The sequence below is a fragment of the Callorhinus ursinus genome, unplaced genomic scaffold (assembly GCF_003265705.2).
Source record: "Callorhinus ursinus isolate GAN/ISIS: 27379988/994484 unplaced genomic scaffold, GSC_fseal_2.0 scaffold35, whole genome shotgun sequence".
Lineage (NCBI taxonomy): Eukaryota > Metazoa > Chordata > Mammalia > Carnivora > Otariidae > Callorhinus > Callorhinus ursinus.
Window position 1 is genome coordinate 7,001,483 of NW_027397097.1, and position 24,867 is coordinate 7,026,349.

At 41.0% G+C, this 24,867-nt stretch overlaps 2 protein-coding genes and 1 non-coding gene across 4 annotated transcripts in view; 2 read left to right on the forward strand and 1 right to left on the reverse strand.

Annotated features, from left to right (window-relative positions):
* RSF1 (remodeling and spacing factor 1) overlaps window positions 1-5,402 on the reverse strand; it is a 159,412-nt gene extending 154,010 nt beyond the window's left edge. The window contains exon 1 of one of the 2 annotated variants that reach the window (XM_025894141.2): window positions 4,953-5,402. In XM_025894141.2, the coding sequence (XP_025749926.1) occupies window positions 4,953-5,139 (187 nt within the window). In that variant the 5' untranslated portion in view covers window positions 5,140-5,402. The remainder of the gene's footprint in view (window positions 1-4,952) is intronic. The other variant, XM_025894140.2, reaches the window with a different exon arrangement.
* A 152-nt stretch (window positions 5,403-5,554) lies between these two features.
* AAMDC (adipogenesis associated Mth938 domain containing) overlaps window positions 5,555-24,867 on the forward strand; it is a 39,569-nt gene continuing 20,256 nt past the window's right edge. The window contains exons 1-2 of the mRNA XM_025848527.2: window positions 5,555-5,694; window positions 17,798-17,946. Of these exons, the coding sequence (XP_025704312.1) occupies window positions 17,815-17,946 (132 nt within the window). The 5' untranslated portion in view covers window positions 5,555-5,694; window positions 17,798-17,814. The remainder of the gene's footprint in view (window positions 5,695-17,797; window positions 17,947-24,867) is intronic.
* Window positions 21,692-21,876, forward strand: LOC112806367 (U2 spliceosomal RNA). The gene has a single exon (XR_003203838.1). It is a non-coding gene; the product is annotated as a U2 spliceosomal RNA (small nuclear RNA).

Sequence of the window (24,867 nt, forward strand, 5' to 3'; positions counted from 1 at the left end):
CTGGATGTTAGTAATCCCACAAAGTCAATGCTCATTTTTACTTGCATCCATACCTCCAATCATCCACTTTTTGTCAGAAGGAAGCTGGAGAAGTCCATACAGAGCACAGAATTAGGAGGGCACAAGTTGACCATGAGGGAATGGGGCTCAAACAACACCTTCAGGGGCACTCGGTTGGCTCAGTCAGTAGAGCATGCAACTCTTAGTCTTGGAGTTTTAAGTCCGGCCCCACCTTGGGTGTAGAGATTACTTAAAAACAAACAAACAAACAAACAAACAAACAAACAAAAAACAACACCTTCAGGGACGCCTGGGTGGCTCAGTCCATCCTCAGTAGGATCCTACAGTCCTGGGATCAAGTCCCGAATCAGGCTCCTTGTTCAGCAGGGAGCCTGCTTCTCCCTCTGCCCCTGCCCCCTGCTCATGCTCTCTCTCTCTCTCTCTCTCTCTGACAAATAAATAAATAAAATCTTAAAAAAAAAAAAGAAAGCAACTTCAGTTGGCACACCCTTTTCCAATTCTAACTCATAGCAACAAGAAATCTAAATTTTTTTTCCTGACAGTTTCAGCACACAGGTGGACTCTGAAAAGAATGGTCTGAATAGCACCAATGGTTAGCTACATACACTTGAAATCAATCTCTGCACCTTGGTTTTCCTCCCTGCAAAATAAAGTCAAAACGGACACAGTACTCCTTTCTTTCCGGCAACAAAAACCAATGATAATCTCAAAGCACAAGTTCCCAAGCTTTCTAAGTTCCTAACACCCTCAGCATTTCAGTAATTTTTTCACAACAGCACTAGGCCAAGAAATACTAATAGTTCCACTTATCAAGCTGTTAGTAGAGATTTGAAAAACTAATCTACCTTAGCTGAAAAAAAAATAATGTTTTCACTTCATTCTTAAATAATCACACTTACTTACAGAATGCATATTACAGTGAGGCAATGCACAACTTCTCAAACTTGGAATCAAATTGGACACTGCTATTCTTATTTCCTATTTCTCACTGATTTTCATGCAGTATTTGCATTTGTCACAGCAACCCCCAAAAACCCAACTTCACAAAGACACATCATCCAAAGGAATGTAGCACGATCTAATGTTCAAATCAGGAACTATATGAAACTAGTAAGTTTACCTGGCAACCAAAAGATGTCAAATACTGCTATATGTTCCTTGAATATTTAAACAACCACACAGCGCCTCTGCAGGTTGGTGACAATACGTTGGGGTATCTTAGGGTAGTGTAGGAAACATGGCCCCTAGAAAGGTATTATATAATTTTGTGGCTTTGGACTCAGATAGACCTAGATTAGAAATCATATTCTAGGGGTGCTGGTTGGCTCAGCTGGTTAAGCATCTGACTCTTGATTTCGGCTCAGGTCATGATTTAAGGGTCCTGGGATGGGGACTTGAGTTAGTCTCTAAGCTCACCAGGAAGTTGGCTTGAGGTTCTCTCTCTCCCTCCCCGACCCCCCACACAAGCAAGCACACGCACTCTCTCCACTCTCCCCTCTAAAATAAATAATCTTTTAAAAAATCAGACTCTACTAATAACTATATAATCTTGGGCACTGGGCAGCTGAATCAACTTCTTAAACCTTAGTTTCTATGCCTGCTAAATAAGAGTAATAGTACCAACCTCAAAGAACAGTTACGAGGAATGAGATGATGTTTGTACATAATAAATGCTAGTTATTATATCATTCACACTTAAACCAAATAAGCAGTCTAAGCTAAAGCCACAATGTCAAATAAAAACTTATAAGCAAATTTTTAGGGAAATGATCATAAAGTGCTTAAACAATGACAATATAGAGAATTACAGTCTCCTCCAAAGGATGCCATAATGACATACCTATGACAAAAACTGACTAGGTAAAATGTTTTAAACTGGTAACTCAGAAGAACATACTTTCAAAAACACCTTTTAATGGACAATCACACTAGGAAAAACCAAAAGTTTTATAAACTAGGATTCTTTAAGCAACACTAAGAACTGCCTTTTAAACATACAAGTTTACATACAGCAAAACTCAGCTGATTATAACAAAGAGTTTTCCCAAAGAGCATAATAGCTCAATATGATACCTTTGCTCATACCCCTAGTCTCACAACATGCTAAAAATTTAACAGTTTAATTCCAAATGAACTCGTGTATCTTATATCTCACAAACATCTTTAATAAAATTTGTAATACAAGAACACTGCAAGTGTTTGGTTTATGAAAGGATTTTTGAAATATTTCATTTGATCCTCAGATATTATCTCTATTCACTCAGGAGACGAGGTCTATAGAAATTAAGTAACTTGCCCTGCAACTTATATATTACTGTTCCGTGCTAAAACCAGTGTCTTTTAATTCTTTCTAGTACACAACTCCTTTCCAAAAAAGACTCAGTACATCTTGTTAGTTGGTCCAGTAATGTTTAATCCAACTGTTACAAGTACGTTAACCATCATCAAAGGACTGATAATCTTTTCCCTACACAGTAATGGCATTTTACCTGCAGACTCTTCATTTGCCAAGTATCCTGAACTGTATAACATTAATTAATGATTATTCTTAGGTCACATTATGACAAGATCTACTATTACAGATGCAACCATACCAATGGTAATACAGTGGCTGAGCCCACTGGTATAATCTCTCAGCCCAGAATTTATCTCATTTTTCACTTAGCTGGTGGCCAACTGTTCAACTCTAGATGAAAAGGTAACATGAACTATAAACTGACCCTAATATTTTTTCTTCTATAAAACAAGCCAAATGCGGTGGCCAAAATACTTAAAAGGAATGGAAGGCAAGAAAACTTGTACACCAACCAGAATACAATACCATCACAGGTCTATGCCTGCCTTTCAACTTGGTCCAAGCAAATTCCAAAAACAATTTGCCAGCAATCCTTTTCCCCAAATCCCCAAATTTCTCTCAGATACATATACTACTAACACTTCCAAAAGTATCCTGAAAGCAAGTTACTAAGGCATTCTACTTCATAGTGACTACTTCTCGAAAACTCCCCTGTAAATGCAATGATAATAAAATAACTATATTGGGAAGCTTAACTTTTAAAGAAATTCTGCAGGAAGTCTTTATATAATGTAACTTATCACCCCTATTTTATACTACATTAAAAAACTACCCTTTTGGGGCACTGGTTGGCTCAGTCGGTTAAGGGTCTGCCTTTGGCTCAGGTCATGATTCCAGGTCCTGGGATCCAGTCCCTTGTCAGGCTTCCTGCTCATCAGGGAGCCTGCTTCTCCCTCTCCCTCTACCATTCCTCCTTGTGTGCTCTCGCGCTCTAATAAATAAAATTTTTAAAAAACTACCCGATTATATGCCACAGTTTGTTAAGGGTGGAGATTTGGGCTATTGATAAGAAGAGATCTAGGCCTGTACCATAACTGCTACTTTAATCTGAGTCTTTGGTAGCCACAACATTTTCCCTATAGCTAATATTTTGAAAAACTTCACACCTGGACCCTTCCTAGCAATGTGAACGCATTCTGTTAACAAACTTCTTCACTTCCATGGAGAATTGAAGAGCAACCTTGTTTTCTTAGAAAGGTAACAGCTATCTGTCTTATACAATACCCAGTCCACTTTAGCAACCTAATACGGACTCCCCCCCCCCCCAAAAAATCTATTTGGAAAACGTCTTTTCTCCAGCCAAGGACTGTTCACAGATAAAGGCAATGCTCAGAACACAGGGGGGGGGAAAAAAACCCTCCTCTGAGGGAAGAAATATGCCAGGAAAGGAGAGGCATGGATCGGGAATAAATAAGGGTGAGTGCACGCGTTCAGTGTAAGGGCTGAAGGCAGCAGGCACAGCGCTGAGATGCTCCAGCGAAAGAACCAGCAGCAGCAGCAGCAGCAGCAGCAGGAAGTTTCAATGGGGCCGGGCAGAGCATGCGCCCTGCACCCGCGCGGTGGCCTTATGTGGAAGGAGCACCACTTGCGAACACCAATAATAGACCAGCAGCACCAGAGAGAGAAACATGAGCAACAAGCACCTTCTTCAACTGTTTCCCCCTTCGTCTGAGCCCCTCCTCCAGCCTACATACTAACCACCCCACCCCACCCCACCCTGCAAATGGGAGGGCGACTTCTTCCCCTAAGCCCGGCTGCCAAGATGAAGGGGGAAGGGATTAGAAAAGTGGGGAGATGCTTTTCTATTATTTGGGGGGAGGTGGGGAGAGGGAGGAGGAAAACTATGGGGGAGGAAAAATTAACCCTCTACCCTCCAAAGTGGAGGAGGTGAACCGACTTCGACCCCCAAAGCGAGAATGGAGGAGGACCCCCTCCCATGGGGGAGGAGCAAACCTCCCTACTCTGAGGAAGGAGTTTTGGGGGTTAAACCAGCCCTCGAGGGGAAGGGAAGAGAGACGCGAGCGACTCTCTCGGGGGAGTTCCCACTAGAGGGAGGGAGAGCTGAAGTGTCCGCTGGCCCCCGCCCACCCAGGTGGAGGGAGAGAAAGGGGCGCCCCGAGAAGATGAGCCCAGCCTCCCCCGAGATGGTGGGGAGGATGGTGGGAGGAAGGGAGGGAGCAAGGGAGGGGAGGAGGAGAAAAGCGCAAAGCTGGCCGGAACCTGCGCTCCCCTTCCCCCGCCACCCAGGGGGAGAAGGGGTGGAGGACCGGCCCCTGCCGCCGGGGGAACAGTCCCAGGGGCCGCAGACCAACACAATGACCACTCCACGCCCCCAGCCCACACCTAGCCCGCGACGCCCCCACCTCCTCTCGGCGCCAGGCCCAGTGGCCCTAGGGGGTCTCTGCCCCGCCTCCCCACTGCCCAAGACCCTGGGGGCTGGGCGGAGAAGCCGAGCCGGGCGGAGCTGCGCCCCGGGGGAAGGACAGAGCCGCAGAGGCCCGGGGTGTCCGTGAAGAGCGGAGAGAAGGAGCGTGCCAGGGCCGCTTCCCGCCGGGCGTTCGGGCCCCTCGCTTACCTTCTCCACTGCCGACGTCCGGCGGCGGCGCCTGCAGCACCCGCTCCAGCTCGGGAAACGGCAACTCAGGCAGGTCGAGCAGCGGCCCGTAGCGCTCCAAGAAGGAGCAGACTACGGCGAAGTTGGGGCACGAACCCGGGCAGCCCGGAGGAGCCATCGCGGCCGCCGCTGCTGCCGCCGCCGCCATTTTGAACTGGAGGATGGAGGAGGAGGCGATGGGGGGGGAGTGGAGGGAGTTGGGGGCCGAGGAATGGCAGGGCAGCCTTGCGGACAACAGGAGGCGCTAGTGAGTGGGCTCCCCTGTGAATCCTAGCGTCTCAGGCACGGCGCCGCGATCCCACAATACAACGGCTGCTCGGAGCAGTCGAGAACCGAGTCAGACGGGGGAAAGAGAGGCGCTCTATGCCTTTCACTTTCCGCCCTCTTTCCGCCCCCCTTCCCTCACTCTATTTCGCCCCTCCCACCTTGGGTTTGCCACTGCCTCGTGTGACAGGGGGAATGAAAACAAGGGAAGCGGGGCAGGGAGGAGGACTGGAGGCTGAGGAGGCGGGACTTTTTAGGAGAGGTGGCCAATAGGCTTGGAGGGGGCGGGACTTCGGGCGACGACTGGCTGAAAGGCGCTTTCAGGGCGGGGCGAGTTGGGGGGAGCGCCCAGCAGAGAGGGCCATAACGAACCGAGGTGAGAGGTAAAGCGCGGAGCCGTTTGGGAATGCTGCTCTCCTGAAGAGAGGACGGACGTTGGGTGAGTTTTGGGGGGGGGCTCCAGGAACTGAAACCGGGCTACCAGATGGTGGGGGAAGTTGGCGAGCGTGAATGAGAAGCAGAAAAAGGTGAGAATATGAAAAAAAAAAACACGATTCTGGGAGAAGTTTGGAAAGGGGAAAGGTAGAGAGATGCCCTTAATTTGGGGTTGGAATGGGACCTCTGTAAGGAGAATTGCTTGCGAAGCTTTACTGAGGGCTACTGCTGTCTCCTGGGGTACAAGCATCTCAGCTGTGCTGGAAAACAGGGTCTGAGGGCTTTGGGGGGCGAGAGCCCGAGGGAACGGCTCTGCTAGTATCATCTGTCTGAGGAGTTGGGGACCTGGTAGGAGGTCACGGTCTGAAAGGACCAGCTCTTCAGGCAGACCAAGGTATGAGGGGACAGGGCCCTGCTGTGGTTGCCAGGCTGTGAGGGGAAGGGACTCTTGAGGCACGAGGATCTGATGGGACGAGACTTTATAGGGGGACCAGGGTCCGAGGGTGGGCCAGGACCCCACCAAGAGGAGGAACAGGATAAGCGACTGGGTGCAAAACAAGTGTTAGAAAGCAGGGTTCGTCTTCGTTGGGGGCAGCAGTGAGCATTCTCCCACAAAGAAACCATCAATCATGCAAAGTAGAAAGTGCAACTTGGGATGCAAGGTGCATTATGGTTAGAAGCCTGAGCTTTGGAAGTCAGCCATACTTGGGTCCTAATAAAAGTGCTTCAGGTCATTGCAGAAGAGTCTTCATTTCTTTGAACCTCTGTGAAGTGGGGGTGATAACAGTACTTACATCATAGGGTTTTACTAGCTATTCACGGTAAATTGATTAGCACAATGTCCAGGCGCATTCATTGTAACTATTTTTAAAACGTTAGTTGCTATTACTGAATAAAGGAATTTCTAATATTTGATTGAATTCACCTATAATTTATATAGTCTACTACTTTGAGCTAGAATTTTCAGCATGCATTTTAAACTTACATAGTACCGGGGTGCCTGGGTGGTTCAGTCAATTAAGCATCCGACTCTTGATAATCAGCTCAAGTCTTGATCTCAGGGTCCTGAGTTCAAGCCTGGCATTGGGCTCCATGCTGGGCTTGAAACCTACTTCAAAAAAAAAAAAAAGTAAAAAAATTTTAAGGGGCACCTTGGTGTTTCAGTTGGTTAAGTGCCTGCCTTCTGCTCCGGTCATGATCTCGGGGTCCTGGAATCGAGCCCCCTTGTCTGGCTCTCTGCTTAGGGGGAGTCCGCTTCCCTCTGCTCCTCCCCCTTCTGTGCTCTCTCTCTCTCTCCCCCTCTGTCTCTCTGTCAAATAAATAAATAAAATCTTTTAAACAACGTTAAAACTTACAGAGCAGCTACTTAAAAAGAATTTGAAACAAGGTATAATATAAACCATGTAAAATCAGAAAATTTATAGTTATGGGGCACTGGGTGGCTCAATTGTTAAGCATTTGCCTTCGGGTCGGGTCATGATCCCGGGGCCCTGGGATCGAGCCCTGCATTGCACTGGGCTCCCTGCTCGGCAAGGAGCCTGCTTCTCCCTCTCCCACTCCCCTGCTTGTGTTCCTTCTCTCGCTGTGTCTCTCTGTCAAATAAATGAATAAAATCTTAAAAGAAAAAGAAAAGAAAGAAAAGAATGCATGGTTAAAGGAAGGTAAAATATACAGTATAGGCAAATAATTATATTGGGATCAGAGAAAATGCTTACAATTATTGAATTTTGTTCTGTATTTCTAGAAAAAAACATAATGGTCTATATCATTCTCACTAGCTAAAGAAAAAAATATTCATTTTTATCAAGAGAGAAAAACAACTAGGGGTGCCTGGGTGGCTCAGTCAGTTAAGCCTCCAACTCTTGATTTCAGGGTCGTTGGAATTGAGCCCCACTTTGGGCTCTGCACTGAGCCTGGAGCCTGCTTAAGATTCTCTTGCTCCTTCTCCCTCTGCCCCTTCCCACACAGGCGTGCCCTCTCTCTCTCTCTCTCTCTCAAAAATAGAAATGAAAAAAAAAAGAGAGAGACAAAGATCTATATTATAAGTGGAATTTATAACCTAGAATACTGAATCCTAATCTTGAGTAATGTACAAACTCTTTATTTTTTTTTAAAGATTTTATTTATCTGACAGAGAGACAGCACAAGCAGGGGGAGTGGCAGAAGGAGAGGGAGAAGCAGATTCCCTGCTAAGCAGGGAGCCAGACAAGGGGCTCAATCCCAGGACCCAGAGATCATGACCTGAGCCAAAGGCAGGCACTTAACTGACTGAGCCACTCAGGCACCCCACAAACTCTTTTTAAAGGAAAAAAATGTGTTTTTTTTTTAATTTCTTAAATACTCTTGAAAATTCCACTTTAAAGAAATACTACTATGAGAAATTAAAGTCAGCATAACAATGTGAATGTACTTCATGGCACTGAACTATACACTTAAAAATGGTTAAAAGAGTAAATTTTAGGGATGCCTGGGTGGCTTCAGTCGGTTAAGCGTCTGCCTTCAGCTCAGTTTGTGATCGTGGGGTCTTGGAATCGAGTTCTGCATCTGGCTCCTTGCTCAGTGGGGAGCCTACTTCTTCCTCTACCTGCCGCTCCCCCTGTTTGTGCTCTCTCTGTCTCTCTCTCTCACACAAATAAATAAAATATCTGAAGAAAAAGGGTAAATTTTATTTTATATATATTTTCCCACAACAAAAAACTGGGAAAATGTCTATGGTTGTGAGTTATCATAACAAAAGAGAAGTTTTCATTTAATGTGTAGTAAAATACTGTTTTAAGCAACACTGCTTAAACACAAGTCTAAATTAAAACATCATAGAACTCTCAAACTGCCAAGTATGTAGCTCTACACCTGGGGACCTGAAGACCCCAGTTTAAGAAAAATCTGACCTAGAACACATTCTTAACAACAGTTTTACAGAAAGATACAAAAAAACTTAAGATCGTTATTTAATTGACCTTAAATAAAGGGCAGATACACAACATTAAATAAAATTACATCTTTGTGAAGCAGAGAAAGGAACTTGTGAAGGAACTTTGATAGAAAACTTCCAACCTAATGAAGTTTTAATTATATCATTTTGTAACCCTTACCTCCAGCCCTTCCCTTCTAGGGTTTTTTTTTGGGGGGTGGTGGTTAAGATTTTATTTATTTATTTGACTGAGAGAGAGAGAGAGAGTACAAGCAGGGGAGCAGCAGAGGGAGAGGGAGAAGCAGGCTCCCTGCACAGCAGAGGGCGCCCGATGCAGGACTCTATCCCAAGACCTGGGGATCATGACCTGAACCGAAGGCAGTCCCTTAACCAACTGAATCACCCAGGTGCCCTTCCTTTCTAGGTCTTCACTTTCAGCTATTCCAGTTCCTCACCTCCTACTCTTCCAAGGGTTGTAAAATAACACTAAAAGAAAGCCTTATACTATACTTTTCTCAATCCTCACACTGTTATTCAAAGAGAGACATAAATAAGGTTAGAGTTTCTCCCTTTTCTAATCCAGATTGGCATGAGAACAAAGTCCTTGGGTATCAGAAAGTTATATCCACCCAAAAGATAAGAAATGTTCTCTGTCTCTCATTCTCTCTCTCACACATAAATAAAATCTTTAAAAAAAAAAAAATGTTTTACTACAAGATTTAGATCATACCTTCAGGGCGCCTGGGTGGCTCAGTCGTTAAGCATCTGCTTTTGGCACAGGTCGTGATCCCAGAGTCCTGGGATCAAGCCCTGAATCAGGCTCCCTGCTCAGCTGGAAGCCTGCTTCTCCCTCTGCCCCTCCACCTGCTTGTTCTCCCTCTCTTGCTGTGTCTCTCTCTGTCAAACAAACAAATAAATAAAAGATTAAGATCATATCTTCACTAAGTCTGTTCATGAAAAGAAAATAAACACACACCCATAATAACACCATCTCTTTTTGCCTTTCTGGACCCAGAGAAGTTGTGGGTTACAAGAGTCTAATCCCAGTTGATGTAGTTAAGTGAATGAGTTATATACATCAGACTAGAATATAAAGATAGAGTAGCCTTAAAAAAAATCTGTAATTAATTTATTGCTACTACCATGAAGATGCCTTCAAACAAGTACTAAATTATCTACACTCAGTCTAACTTTGTTTATGAATAAGAGATTTCTTAAGATGGTTCATATTTCACATCCTATTAGGGAAAAAAGAAAACTTGTTCATTCAAAATTAATGGCTAGTTTATTCAAAATACCAAAAAGTCTAAAACAACCCAAATGTTCATCAACAGAAGAATGGATGAATAAATTGTGATTGATTCTTGCAACAGACTAGTATTCATACTAATATACACTTGATACTACAACGTGAGTGAATCTCAAAGCCTGTTGAATGAAAGAAGACAGACACAAAAAACAGGTACTATACAATTCCAGCAATATGATTGTCTAACTAATCTAGGGGAAGAGAAATCAAATTAGCAGTTTCATCTGAGCTTTGAAAGAGTGACTAGAAAGGTACACAAGGCAACTTTCTGGATATTTTTTGTATCTTGATTGGCAAGTTTATACATTTGTCAAGTCTTTTTTTTTTTAAGATTTGTTTATTAGAGAGAGAGAACAAGCAAGCAGGGGGAGGGGCAGGCAGAGGGAGAGGGAGAAGCAGGCTCCCTGCTCAGCAGGGAGCCTGCTATGGGGCTCGATCCCAGGACCCTGGGATTACCACCTGAGCTGAAGGCAGACACTTAACCGACTGACCCACCCATGCGCCCCCATTTATCAAAACTCCTTAAATTCTAAACAATATCTGTGCAATTAGCAGAATGTAACTGTGCTTTGATTTTAAAACTTAATGGCTTATCCTTCAATTATCCCAAATTGCATTGGTAAGTCTGCCTTACAACAGAATAACTAATACATATTTCTGTCTCCACAAGATACTATCTTTGCATTTGTTACACATATTTTTTAACAGACACTGTAAACCTGGTAAATGTATATTGAGGTGAATTGAATTTAGTTGTGGAGCCAATTTGGGGAATTACCAGTCATGAGTAAATTTACACCGGTTTGTTTAAAGTTCACTTTTTTTTTTTCAGATTTATTATTTGAGAGAGAAAGAGCACATGTGTGCACAGGGAGAGGGGCAGAGGGAGAGAGAAGGAGAGAAGCAGACTTCCTGCTGAGCAGGGAGCCCAACAACTTGGGGCTCCATCTCAGGACCCTCAGACATTGACCTGAGCAGAAATCCAAAGTCAAGACACTCAGCCAACTGAGCCACGCAGGCACCCTAGAGTTCACTTTTTAAAGAGTTAATACATCTACATGTGTGTGTGTGTGTGTGTGTGGGTGTGTGTGTGTGTATGTTAGATGTAGAGAAAAAGCTATTAAGTGTCAGAAATAGGAATCTGTGTCCTTCAAGATAGTTTAATAAGAAAATATACAAAAAGAAAGAGAAGTTGTAATATAAACAAGATTTAAACCAGCCTTTTTTTTTCTTTTCCTAAGGATAATCAAATTCTGTGTTGCAGCAGAGTTCTACTCATTGAAGAAAGCACTTTTAGAAGTGTCTTACCATCTTGTTTAAAGAGTTATGCATTAGTCTATTCTTTTCTTTTAAAAGAGTGGCTGAGACTAATTTCTGTGGTGGAATAAAGATTTTTACTAAAAATTAATTTATGTAGCAACCACTGATATTAAAAGGTATTATACCTCATATTGTTGCTATGTGTCTACCTGTTTTAACTTTACTATTAGATAAACTGAGGGCAGGGATCACATTATGCAATTTGGTATCTTGTGCAGCAAAGACTAATATTCACTAATGTGGACGAGAAAGGTTATACCGGCTGTTAAGATATTAAGATACTGTACTTACATGCTAATTGCAGAAGAACCCCTGCCCTGAGTGAGCCTCCTAAGTAATCCCTGGCACACTGGCTACCCCACTTACTTTCTAACAACTCCCAGCAACTGAACATTCAATACAGACACTGCAGACCCTGTTCCAGCATCCCACTCCCATTTCAATGTAGCCAGTGCACATGCTTCCCTCATTATTTATTTTGAATATAGCCTTAGCCTACAGTAATGTTTTTTAAACTATGGGTTATGACCCATTAGTTGGTTTTAAAATGAATTTGTTAGATCAAGACCAAAATTATATTAAAAATGAAAAAGTAAAAATAGAACAGTACTGAAAAAAGGGGGGGGTGCTAAAAAAATAGAACAGAAAATAGTGTATCACATAAAATAAGGATAAGTATGATAAGTATATTGCAAGAAATAGATACGAAATCTGTATGTTTGCAGGTGTGTGTGTTATAATAAACATGTATTTGTTGCCGTGGTTTAGACAAAGAGTTTGAAACACATTCCCTTAGCTTTACATGTGGAGGAAAATGAATGAATGAATGTCTGGATGAATGAACAAATCAGATCTTTATCACTTAATTATGACGAAGGAAACAGATATTATTGGGTAAAATTTCTGTTTTAACTCCATACTCCTAGATGAGATCTAAGCATGACTACAATAGTTATTGTATGTTTTTCATTCAGTAATATTTTATGGTATGTCAGACCCATCAGTTCTCCTAGTGCCGAGCAGAACTAGATTGCAAAAGTATTTCTTCAATACTATTAAGATGACATTTGGGGAGCGCCTGGGTGACTCAGTTAAGTGTCTGCCTTTGGCTCAGTTCATGATCCTGGAGTCCTGGGATCCAGCCCTGCATTAGGCTCCCTTCCGGCGGTGGGGCGGGGGGGCCTGCTTCTCCCTCTCCTTCTGCCCTTCCCCTACCCTCCCCTTGTGCTCACTCTCTCGCACTCTGTCTCTCTCTCTCTCTCAAATAAATAAATAAAACCTTTTTTAAAAAAAATGACATTTGGATATCTGGTGAATCATTAAGATAAGTTGTGTCAAAGCCTTTAAGTTGCAAGTAAAAGACAAATAGGATTAAACAATAAAGGAAATTTATTACCTTAAATAGTTGAAAAGACCAGTGGTAGCTCATGCTTGAGGTATGGTCTGATCAGATGGTAATTCTCTTAGTATGTCTCTCTGTGTTGCCTTCCTCTGCATGGGCTGAATTTTCAGACTGATTTCCCTTTTGGTACTGGCAGTTTTAAGGTACCCTTCTATGTTCTATTCATCCCAGCCTCAGTATCTCAGAATTTCCCCCCAAAAGTCCCCAAACTGACACTGACTGGCACATCTCAGCTCACATATTCAACCATTCAACCAGTGTAGAAAGTGAAAGTAATTGATGTACTCAATGCATTAGCCTAGGTCAGTGCTTCACTCCTACAGCTAGAGATACAAAGGTCAGTGCTTCATTCTTAAAGCTAAAGGTTTATGAAAACCACAAGGAAGGGGTGCCTGGGTGGCTCAGTTGGTTAAGTGGCTGCCTTCGGATTGGCTCCGTCATGACGTCAGGGTCCTGGGATCGAGGCCCACATGGGGAGCCTGCTTCTCCCTCTCCTCCCCGCTTGTGCTCTCTCTCACTATCTCTCTCTCTCTCAAATGAATAAATAAACTCTTAAAAAAAAAAAACATACACACAAGGAGTCAATGCCTCAAGAACCCTAATATACATGAAGAAAAAACTGACAGAATTGAAAGGAGAAATAGAGAATTCAACAATACTGCTTGGAGACTTCAATACTCCACTTTCAATAATGGTCATCTAGGAAAACTAGGAAGAATGTCAACAAAAAAATAGGCTTGAAAATACTATAAAATAGCTAGACCTAGGGGCGCCTGGGTGGCTCAGTCGGTTAAGTGTCTGCCTTCGGCTCAGGTCATGGTCCTAGGGTCCTGGGATTGAGCCCCGCATCGGGCTCCCTGCTCTGCAGGAAGCCAGATTCTCCCTCTCCCACTCCCCCTGCTTGTGTTCCCTCTCTCGCTGTGTCTCTTTCTGTCAAATAAATAAATAAAATCTTAAAAAAAAAAAAAAAACAGCTAGACCTAACAGACACCTATGGACACTGCACAACCATAGTGAATACACATTTTTCTCAAATACACATGGAAAATTCTCCAAGGTAAACCATGTGCTAAAGCATAAAAAAGAAGTCTCAACAGATTTAAAAGTGTTGAAATTATGCCAAATATGTTCTGCAAACATGGAGTTAGACCAGAATCAGAAACAGAAGAAAATTTGGAAAACTCATTTATATTTGGATATTAAGTGACACACTCTAAAATAATCAATGGTTCAAAGAAGAAATCTCAAGGAAAATTAGAAAATACTTTTAGACAGATAAAAATGAAAACAGAAAATATCAAAACTTAGGGGATGCACCTAAAGAACTCCTTAAAGAGAAATATGCAGCTGTATGTAAATACTTGTATTAAAAAAGATGACTTGTATTAAAAAAGATAGTCTAACTTTCCATCTTTAAAAAACTGAAAAAAAGTGGTGCACCTGGGTGGCTCAGTCAGTTAAGCATCTGCCTTCAGCTCAGGTCATAATCTCAGGGTCCTGTGATTGAGCCCCACATCGGGCTGCCTGCTGAGCAGGGAGCCTGCTTCTCCCTCTCCCCCCTGCTCATGCTCTCTCTCTTGCTATTTCTCTCTCTCAAATAAATAAAATCTTTTCTTAAAAAACTGGAAAAACAAAGTAAACACAAAATAAATAGAAGGAAGGAAATAATAAAGATAAGCATAGATATTAATGAAATAGAGAATAGAAAAATAGAGAAAAGCAACAAATCCAAAAATTGATTCTTTGAAAATAACCACAAAATTCACACATCTTTAGCTAGACTGGCCAAGATGAAAATAGAAAAGTCAAGTAACTAAAATCTGAAATGAACAAGAGGACATCACTATCTATAGTAATTTTAAAAAGGATTATAAAGGAACATTATAAATAACTGTATGCCTACAAATCAGATAATCTAAAGGAAGTGAACAAATTCCTACAACAGAAACTATTGAAACTCAAGAAAATCTGAGTGGAATTATAACTGTAAAAAGATTGAATTAGGAATTTGAAACCCCCCCTCGCCCCACCCACAAAAGACCAAGAAAGACACCAAGAGTGCTAATGCACAGAGAAAAGGCCATGTGGGGACAAAAAAAGAAAAAAAAAAGCAAGGAGGAATCCATCTGCAAGCAGGAAGAGAGGTCTCACCAGACATCCTGCTGGCACCTTGATCTTGGACTTCCAGCCTCCAGACTGTGAGAAAATCAATTTCTGTTTTTTAAGTCACTCAGTCTGCCATATTTTGTTATGGAAGCTTTAGAAGACCAACAGAAGTCTTTCTCAACACTCATTAACAACTCATTATACTTCCCTACACCACTTTTCAAAAGTTACTTCATATTAAAAAAAATTCCCTTAAAAATTATAGTTATTTGTATATGTCTTCTCTCCTCTAGGGTAATATTGGTTCCTAAGAACAGGACTCATGTCATGTAAATTTGTATCTTCCTCCCATAGCACCTAAAACAATGTGTTTATGTACTTTGCTATGTATTTTAAAAATGGATATTCAGTATTTGAAGCTGGAAAAATGGATTAGTTATTAATGTTAGACAGAAGTATCACTTTGCTAATATGTTTATTTGGAGATTAAATATGGTTTAAGGACATATATATAGGTGCCAGATTGACAAGGGGTGAACTGTGATGGTTAGTTTTAAATGTCAATTTAGCTAGGCTACAGTACCCAGTTATTCAACCAAGTGCTAATCTAAGTGTTACTTGATGGTGTTTTGTAGATGTTCACATCTATGATCAGTTGACTTTCAAATAAAGGAGATTGTCCTCGATATTCTTGGTATGTCTCACCCAATCAGTTGAAAGACCTTAAAAGCAAAACTGAGGTTTCCTTCAGGAAGAAGAAATAATACATTGTTACTACAATGACAACTTCTGCCCAAGAGTTAGCAGCCTGCCAACCTGCCTAGACATTTTGGACTGGCCGCTCCCCAGAAGTGCATGAGACACTTCCTTGAAATAAATCTCATAATATGCATGATCTACTGGTTCTGTTTCTCTGTAGAACCTTGACTATTAAAATTAACCTTTTAGTTATTTTACTTATAAATACTAGAATTTCTATGATTCTTTTTTTGAAAAGTCTTTCTCTTTATTGCAATTCTGTATTGAGTAAGTTATTGTCATCATAATTTGTTTAATTCTTTATATATGGTTTCTTTAGTTCCCTGAATATATTTATAATAATTTCTTTGAAATCTTTGCTAAAGCAAACATATGGGAACACTCAGATACAGTTTCAGTTGATGAGTATGGTTCATATTTTTTGTTTCTTTGCAAGTCTTTTTGTTTAAAGATTTTATTAATTTGAGAGAGAGAGAGCACGAGCAGGGAGAGGGGCGCAGGGAGCCTGACTTGGGGCTCGATCCCACGACCCTGGGATCCTGACCTGAGCTGAAGGCAGACACTTAACTGACTGAGCCAGCCAGGTGCCCCTGTTTCTTTGCATGTCTTACAACTTTTTGGTCAAAACTGAATATTTTAAGTAGTATATTAAAGTCTGGATTCTGATTTCACCTCCTGCATGTTAATCTTGGTACTTAATCACTTGCCTAGACTAAATCTGTGAATTCTATCTCCCATGCAATGTGTGGCCACTAGGATCCGTTTTTAACTTTTATTCAATTTTTTAAAGTTTATTATTTTATTTATTTATTTATTTATTTATTTATTTATTTATTTATAATCTCTACACCTAACATGGGTCTTGGACCATGACCCCAAAATCAAGAGTCACATGCTCTTCCAACTGAGCCAGTCAAGCACCCCTTTAATTTTTATTCTTGTGTTTTTTTTTTTAAGCTTGACTTCCTAGGGTTCTCCTCTGTGTCTGTATAGCTTCGTGTTCAGTCAAAGAAAGATTGTGCTCAAATACCTCACGCCAATAAGATTTTTACTCTGTACTTGTGGGTCAATGTGTGCACTGAGTTCAGTGTTCAGTGTTCAATGTGTGCACTGAGTTCGAAGTTCAGACTGTTTTCATTTCTTGCCTGGCTTTTACATTGTTCTAAGTCCTCTTGAGCCATCTTGCTTCTCAATTTGCATGTGCTGTCAGCTCCACGAGCCCAAAATGTTTGCATGATTTAGGCCTCCTCGGTTTTTGTCTTTGATACATACACTCACAGCATTTGGTCCACTCCGGCTATGTGGAGAGCTCATCAAGGCCCCTATGGCTATGTCAGCTCTGAGAAATTCCTGTTAAATCCCTGCCTACTCTGCAAATCCATTGCTTGCCCCAAACAAGCCCACGATAGCAAGGAAGCAGAGCCACCTGCCATCCATATTTGCTTGCCACTGAGATCACCAATTTAATATATAATGCTCTAAATTAATCAAGCCTCCTCTAGCCAAAGCAACAAGACTGTTGTTGATTTTCATATCCTGCCTCAACCAAGTTGAATCTCTGTGCCAACTGAACTGATTGAGGGCATGACAGTAATCCCAGGCAGGAACAACAAGCCATGTTACTGCCCTCCGAAATTCAGTGGTTTTCATAAATAAGTGCTTCTCAGCTTATAGTATGCCTTTATTATTTCTAGAGTATCAAAGTATTATTTTGAAAGGTTTACCTCGCTTTATACTTGCTTTTTGGAGAAAGGATGTGTCAACCTCCTCACTCCATTAATTTTATCTCTCAAAAAATTCAAGAATTCCATCCAGTTTGAGAAGTAATATAGTATCTGGTTTCCATGGTTAAATGATTCAGGATCCCAAGAGTTAGCATTTTACTTTTTATTTATTTATTTTTTAAGATTTTATTTATTTATTTGACAGAGAGAGACACAGCGAGAGAGGGAACACAAGAGGGATTGGGAGAGGGAGAAGCAGGCTTCCCGCGGAGCAGGGAGCCCGATGCGGGACTCGATCCCAGGACCCTGGGATCATGACCTGAGCCAAAGGCAGATGCTTAACCGACTGAGCCACCCAGGCGCCCAACATTTTACTTTTTAGATCTCTAGAGAAGAAGTCACAACCATATAAATGACAAAGATGCTTCTTAACTCATAGGGGACTAGGGTTTACTGCACTTTGTATATAGTATTATATTTTAAAATACATATTTGTATATAGTATAGCTCCTGTATTTTGGAGTTGTTTCAACCTTACTTCATAACTTATTTAACATATTTTTCTTTTAATTTCAGATTTAGTTAAGTTCCTTATGTCCTCCCCTGAAATTGCTTCCCTATCATGGGGGCAAATGAAAGTACAAGGCTCTACTAAAACCTATAAGGACTGCAAAGTGTGGCCAGGGGGAAGTCGGGCTTGGGATTGGAGAGAAACAGGAACTGAGGTAAGCTATTAGTGTTTGGTTGACATTGCATAAGGCTGACTAAGTGATTTCCGACCTCCTAGGCCATAATGACCAAGTGAAAGTAACTATTCCTCTTATTCCTCTCTCTCTCTCACTCAATATAATGCACATACCACTAACTCACTCTTTTTTTTCAAAGATTTTATTTATTTATTTGAGAGAGTGAGCCAGAGAGAGAGCAAGCAGGAGCAAGGGGAGGGGCGGAGGGAGAGGGAGAAGCAGACTCCTCATTGAGCAGGGAGCCCCATGCAAGCTCCCTCCTGGGACTCCAGGATCATGACCTGAGCCGAAGGCAGAAGCTTAACTGACTGAGCCACTCATGTGCCCCTTCACTCACCCTTTTAAAGTATACAATTCAGTGGACTTTTTATTGGCATAAACTTGTGCAATATTTACCAGTGCTAATTCCAGAATATACTTACCACCTCAAAAGGAAACCTCATAACCATTAGCATTCACTCCCCTTTATTCCCTTTCTTCTCTCTCCTCAACTCCTTGCAACTACTAATCTAATTTTTCTTTTTTAAAGATTTTATTTTTTTAAGTAATCTTTACACCCTGTGTGGGGCTCAAACTAAAAACCTGAGATCAAGGGGCACCTGGGTGGCTCAGTCGTTAAGCGTCTGCCTTCGGCTCAGGTCATGATCCCAGGGTCCTGGGATCGAGCCCCGCATTGGGCTCCTTGCTCTGCAGGGAGCTAGCTTCTCCCTCTCCTCCCCGCTTGTACTCTCTCACTGTCTCTCCTTCTCTCTCTCTCAAATAAATAAATAAAATCTTAAAAACAAAAACAAAAAAACCCTTGAGATCAAGAGTTGCATGCTCTTCCAACTGAGCCAGCCAGGCGCCCCTAATCTACTTCTGTTGCTATAGATATGCTTATTCTAGACTTTTCTTATGAATAGAATCATTCAGTTCTCTTAGGTATATACCTAGGATTGGAAATGCTGGTCATAGACAACTCTAGATTTCATCTTTTGAGGAACTGCCAAATTGTTTTCCAAAGCAAATGCACTATTTTACATTTTAGAGTTTATGAATTATGAAGGTTCCAATTTTTCTAAATCTCTCCTCACTGACACTTAGTATTGTTTGTTTTATTTTGTTTTTATTATATATCATCTTGGTGGATGTGAAATGTTATCTCATTGTGTTTTGAACTTGCATTTCCCTTGTATTATACTTCCTCCAGTATTCTTACTGTGCCATGGCCAAGGTAGAGGTTGGGTGAAAGAAGAGAGCGCCTGCCTCTTGACCACGTTCACTTAGGACTTAGTCTCAGCAACAGACAGCTGGGGGCAGGATGAGAAACATTTAAGTCCTGTTTCTCCCAGGAACAAAGGCTTCCAGCTGGTAGCTAAAACAGGAAGCAATTCTGTGTTCTTGGCTGCAGCAGTCTGGACTGGAGTCTCCACCTCACTAAGCTGGGGGGCCAGAGTGGGGGTCAGGCAGCAGTCTTCCTGAAAAACCACAGATACTCACCTTTCCTACCAAATATTTATAGATTTTCCTGAAGAGATGTTTTTCCATTTGCTGTTTGTTCTTAGGATAATTTCCAAAGGCTTTGAGTGGTTTCTTTTTTTCCAATTTTTTTTTATTGGGGTGGGTGTAAAATTTGTTTTTGTGTGTGGGGGGGAGTTATTTTTCTTTGTTTCCTTTAATAATTTTCAGCCACCCAGGTGGCTCAGTCATTAAGCAGCTGCCTTTGGCTCAGGTCACGATCCCAGGGTCCTGGGATCGAGCCTCGCATTGGGCTCCCTGCTCCATGGGAGACCTGCTTCTCCCTCTCCCACTCCCCCTGCTTGTGTTCCCTCTCTCCCTGTGTCTCTCTGTCAAATAAATATATAAAATCTTTAAAAATAATAATAATAATTTTCATTTTGGAACAGGTCATAGGGCTCTTCATGCTGTAATGATGGAAGTGGATCCTTCAGTTTTGAAAGATAATTTTGCTTGATACATAATTCTTGGTTAAAAGTCTTTTCCTGAGGTGCCTGGGTGGCTCAGTTGGTTAAACGTCTGCCTTTGGCTCAGGTCATGATCCCAGGGTCCTGGGATCAAGTCCCGCATCGGGCTTCCTGCTCAGTGGGGAGTCTGCTTCTCCCTCTGCCTGCTGCTCCCCGTGCTTGTGCTCTCTCTCTCTCTCTGACAAATAAATAAATAAAATAAAATAAAATAAAAAGTCTTTTTCTTTTAGCACTTTGAATATGTCATCCCACTTTTTTGGCTTCATCAGTTACTAATGAGAAACCAACTATTAAAGGTTCCTTGGACTTGACAAGTCGTTTCTCTCTTGCTACTTTCAAAATTCTTTGTCTTTTGCTTTTGACAGTTTCACTGTGATGTGTCTACACGTGAATCATTTTGAATTTATCCTACTTGGAATATATTGAACTTTGTAGATGTGTACAGTGTTGTTTTTTGTCAAATTTGGGGAATTTTCAGCCATTCTTCAAATATCCTTTCTGTCCCTTCTCTCTCCTCTCCTGTGATACCCATTATGAGTATATTGTAATGTTAAATGGTAGTCCCTCAGGTGTCTGAGGCTTTGTTCATTTTCTTCATTCTTTTTCCCTTTTTCTCAAATTGGATAATCTCAATTGATGTATTTTTCAGTTTTGCTGATTCTTATCTGTGATTGAGCCTGTTAGTGAAATTTTCACTTGGTTATTGTCTTTTTCAACTCCAGCATTTCTATTTTGTCGTTTAAAAAATAATTTCTATCTCGGGCGCCTGGGTGGCTCAGTTGGTTAAGCGACTGCCTTCGGCTCAGGTCATGATCCTGGAGTCCCGGGATCGAGTCCCGCATCGGGCTCCCTGCTTGGCGGGGAGTCTGCCTCTCCCTCTGACCCTCTTCCCTCTCGTGCTCTCTATCTCTCATTCTCTCTCTCTCAAATAAATAAATAAAATCTTTAAAAAAAAATAATTTCTATCTCTTTATTGATATTCTCTATTTTTTAAGGTATTATCCTCATACTTTCCTTTAGTTCTTTGAATATGGTTTCCTGAAATAATGATTACACAGGTGTCTTTATATGCCTGCAACCAGTAGGTGTTCCAGTGTTTGCCGAGGGGCTCTATGCAATTTGGGGTATGTAGTCAACACTCAGCCAGGCTGTTTAAAATTCTGCCTATTTCTTACTTATGTAGAGTCTCAAGGTCAGCCAGAGTGGTGAACTTAGGGCTTTCTCATGTCATTCCTGAGCATGTGCACAATCCTGGAAGTGTATTGCCATTTCAATTCCAAGGTTCACATGAGAGCTTTTCAAAGCCCTCTCTGGATATCTTATTTCCCAGTTTTCCCTTTTGAGTTTTTTGGTTGACCTCTTGTTTGCCCTATTGTCCAATGCATCAGGCAACCACTTGTTAAACATTTGTCTCATAGTTTTGGACAAGCTTCTTTGGGGGTGGTGTTGGGGGAAGAGATTTACACTGGCAAACTCCAAGTCAGATAAAATAAAGACAGCCTATGAGTTGGGTTGTCCAGAGAACCATCAGACAGGTCAAATAATGACAGTTTTCTGGGAGTGGAGGTTTGAGGGAGTTTTGATCCATTATTCCATCTTGTGTGACTTCCAGACTGGTAGTTTTCACTGTGATTGTTGCTTTTCAAGGCTACGACAGAACTGGAGATGGAGTAGATTAGAATAGGGGAAGTTAAAATTGCACAAAGCTCACTTTTTGGCGATCTTTTTTTTTTTTTTTTTTTGATAATCAACACACCCCCATCGCTTCTCGGCCTTTTGGCTAAGATCAAGTGTAATCAACACACCCTGAATTACTGGAAACCTTTGTTAACTTCCAGAGAACAGAGTAAATTTATTTTTACACTTCTTCCATTATTCTCATTGCTTTTATGACAAAGAGGATTTTCAGAGGTTCTTCACAACAATTTCTCTCATATCACTCAGAAATAACTGTTTTGAGGGCACCTGGGTGGCTCAGTTGGTTAAGCGTCTGCCTTTGGCTCAGGTCATGATCCCAGCGTCCTGGAATCGAGCCCCACATGGGGCTCCCTGCTCAGTGAGGAGTGTGCTTCTCCCTCTGCCTGCTGCTCCCCCTGCTTGTGTGCTCTCCCTCTCTCTCTCTCTCTGACAAATAAATAAATAAAACCTTAAAAAAAAAAAAAAGAACTGTTTCAGATTCATACTTATACAGTGGTATGCTAGACATGGCTTTCACTGGCTTGTGAGAATTAATTCTTAAATTTTCAGGAATTTTGTAAGCCAGTTTTTAGACACACATTTTAAATTATATAAATTTACTTAAATAAGTCATTTAAGACATAGGTAATATATTTAAAATTCATTATTCCTAATTATTTTACTACATTCTATGCTTTTGAAATTATTTACATCCATTGTTATCTGTATGGTGAAAATACTATATATGTGCTACTGTACATCTCTCTCTTTTTTTTTTTAAGATTTTATTTATTTATTTGACAGAGAGAGACACAGCGAGAGGGGGAACCCAAGCAGGGGGAGTGGGAGGGGAGAAGCAGGCTTCCCACAAAGCAGGGAGCCTGATGCAGGGCTCGATCCCAGGACCCCAGAATCATGACCTGAGCAGAAGGTAGACGCTTAACGACTGAGCCACCCAGGCGCCCCTGTACATCTCTTATTAACTCTGCATTCAGTGATGTCACATTGGTATCTTAAACATGTGGGAGTGTTTTACACCACAGAAATTGGAAAACACTACATATTGGGTTTTTTTGTTTTGTTTTGTTTTTTGTCTTTGTAACTTTATGGCTTTAAAAAAATTTTATGGCTTTAAAAATTTTATTATTAAACATAAGTTTAATTCATTGCAAATTGTAAAGAATAGTAGACCTGTGTACTCATATTCCAGTTTTAAAAATAAAATCTTAGAAGTTTGATCTCTTTCTCTCTACCCTTAGCAGTATCCTGAATTTCCTTTATACTTTTCAAATATCTATCTGTATCCACAACCCATATTTTGTATTGTTCTTCGTATTCAAATTTTTATATTAATGGTATCATCTATTGTCCACTTTTTTTTTGTATTGAGGTTTTATTCCACTTTTGTCTCTTCTTCTGGAAGCTGTGCATTTTATTTCTATTCACTTAGCGGTTATCTTTAAAATTGTGATATATTAGGTTGAACCACATGAGATTGACAATATTTTATAGATAAAGAGTTGAATTTAGGAATTTCATGTAGTTCATCCTAATAAAATCTTAAAGTCTAAAATTAATTTTTATCTTTACCTCCATACACTTTCCTCTCATCACTTCCCTTCCATCTTACACGTTATTGTTATCCAATAATTTAGTTCCTTTAAAAGTAGATATTTTCTTACTTTCTTAATTAAGATACTTTGTTTTTTAATCATTACAATCAGTGTTTGCTTTTATTTACCCACATGTATACCACTTTCCTTGCTTATCACTCCTTCTTGCAATTTGGATCAATTGTGAATCAATTTCTTTCTTTTCTTTCTTTTTTTTTTTTAGTTGATTTCCTTGCAAATTCCTTTAGTGAGGGTCTGTTCATAAACTCCGTTTTTGCTTGTCTGAACAGGTTCTCATTTATTAATTCTAATTTTTCTGGGTGTTCTAGGTTGACAGTAATTTTTTATCTGTGGGAATCCTGAATATTCTGACTCTGTCCTCTTTGACCTGTCAAAGACTTATATTTGTTTCTTCTCGGCATCCTACATTACTCTCAATATGGGACAACTTTTAGTTAATTTCCTGACTGGGGTCTTCCCAGATCAGGCTGATAGTGTACATTTGAACCCCAAAGTGATGTGTAGGCAAGTTTGTGATTACAAATTCTCAAGGGACACATTTTCCCCCACACAGAGTCCCAGCTGGCTGAGGCAGACAGGTTTCCTTGTTCTTTTCCTGGATTTTTTTGGTCAATTCTTTTATTGAAGATGGGTTTAAGAAGGGCACTCTGCACATTTGGGAGGGGTGTCACAGTTCCATTGTCCCACCTCGTTCAAATCTTATCTCCTAGTCTCAGAGTGTCTCTTAAATTAACAAGTCAGGAAACGACAGATGTTGGTGGGGATGTGGAGAAAGGGGAACCCTCCTACACTGTTGGTGGGAATGCAAGCTGATGCAACCACTCTGGAAAACAGTATGGAGGTTCCTCAAAAAGTTGAAAATAGAGCTACCCTACGACCTAGCACTTGCACTACTGGGTATTTACCCCAAAGATACAAATATAGTGATCCTAAGGGGCACCTGCACCCCCATGTTTATAGCAGCAATGTCTGCAATAGCCAAACTATGGAAAGAATCCAGATGTCCATCAACACATGAATGAGTAAAGAAGATGTGGTATATATATACACAATGGAATATTACAGCCATCAAAAAAATGAAATCTTGCCATTTGCAATGATGTGGATGGAACTAGAGTGTATTAGGCTAAGTGAAATAAGTCAATCAGAGAAAGACAATTATCATATGATCTCACTCATATGAGGAATTTGAGAAACAAGGCAGAGGATCCTAGGGGAAGAGAGGAAAAAATGAAACAAGATGAAAACAGAGAGGGAGACAAACCATAAGAGACTCTTAATCTTTGAAGACAAACTGAGGGTTGCTTAAGGGGATTGGGGGAGCTGGGTGATGGACACTGGGGAGGGTATGTGTTGTGATGAGTGTTGGGTATTGTGTAAGACTGATGAATCACAGACCTGTACCCCTGAAACAAATAATACATTATATGTTAATTTTTTAAAAAGAAATTATATGAATTATATAAATGAAAAAATAGTTGAATATTGAAAATCTTAGCATATGAATAGATTAGTATAACTCCAAATGTGTGTAATTTGTAAATAAAATTATTTCATACTTCTCTTTTTTCTAGAGTATCATGTTCTATGTGACATATACATCCAAAGATAAAATTTCTCATTAA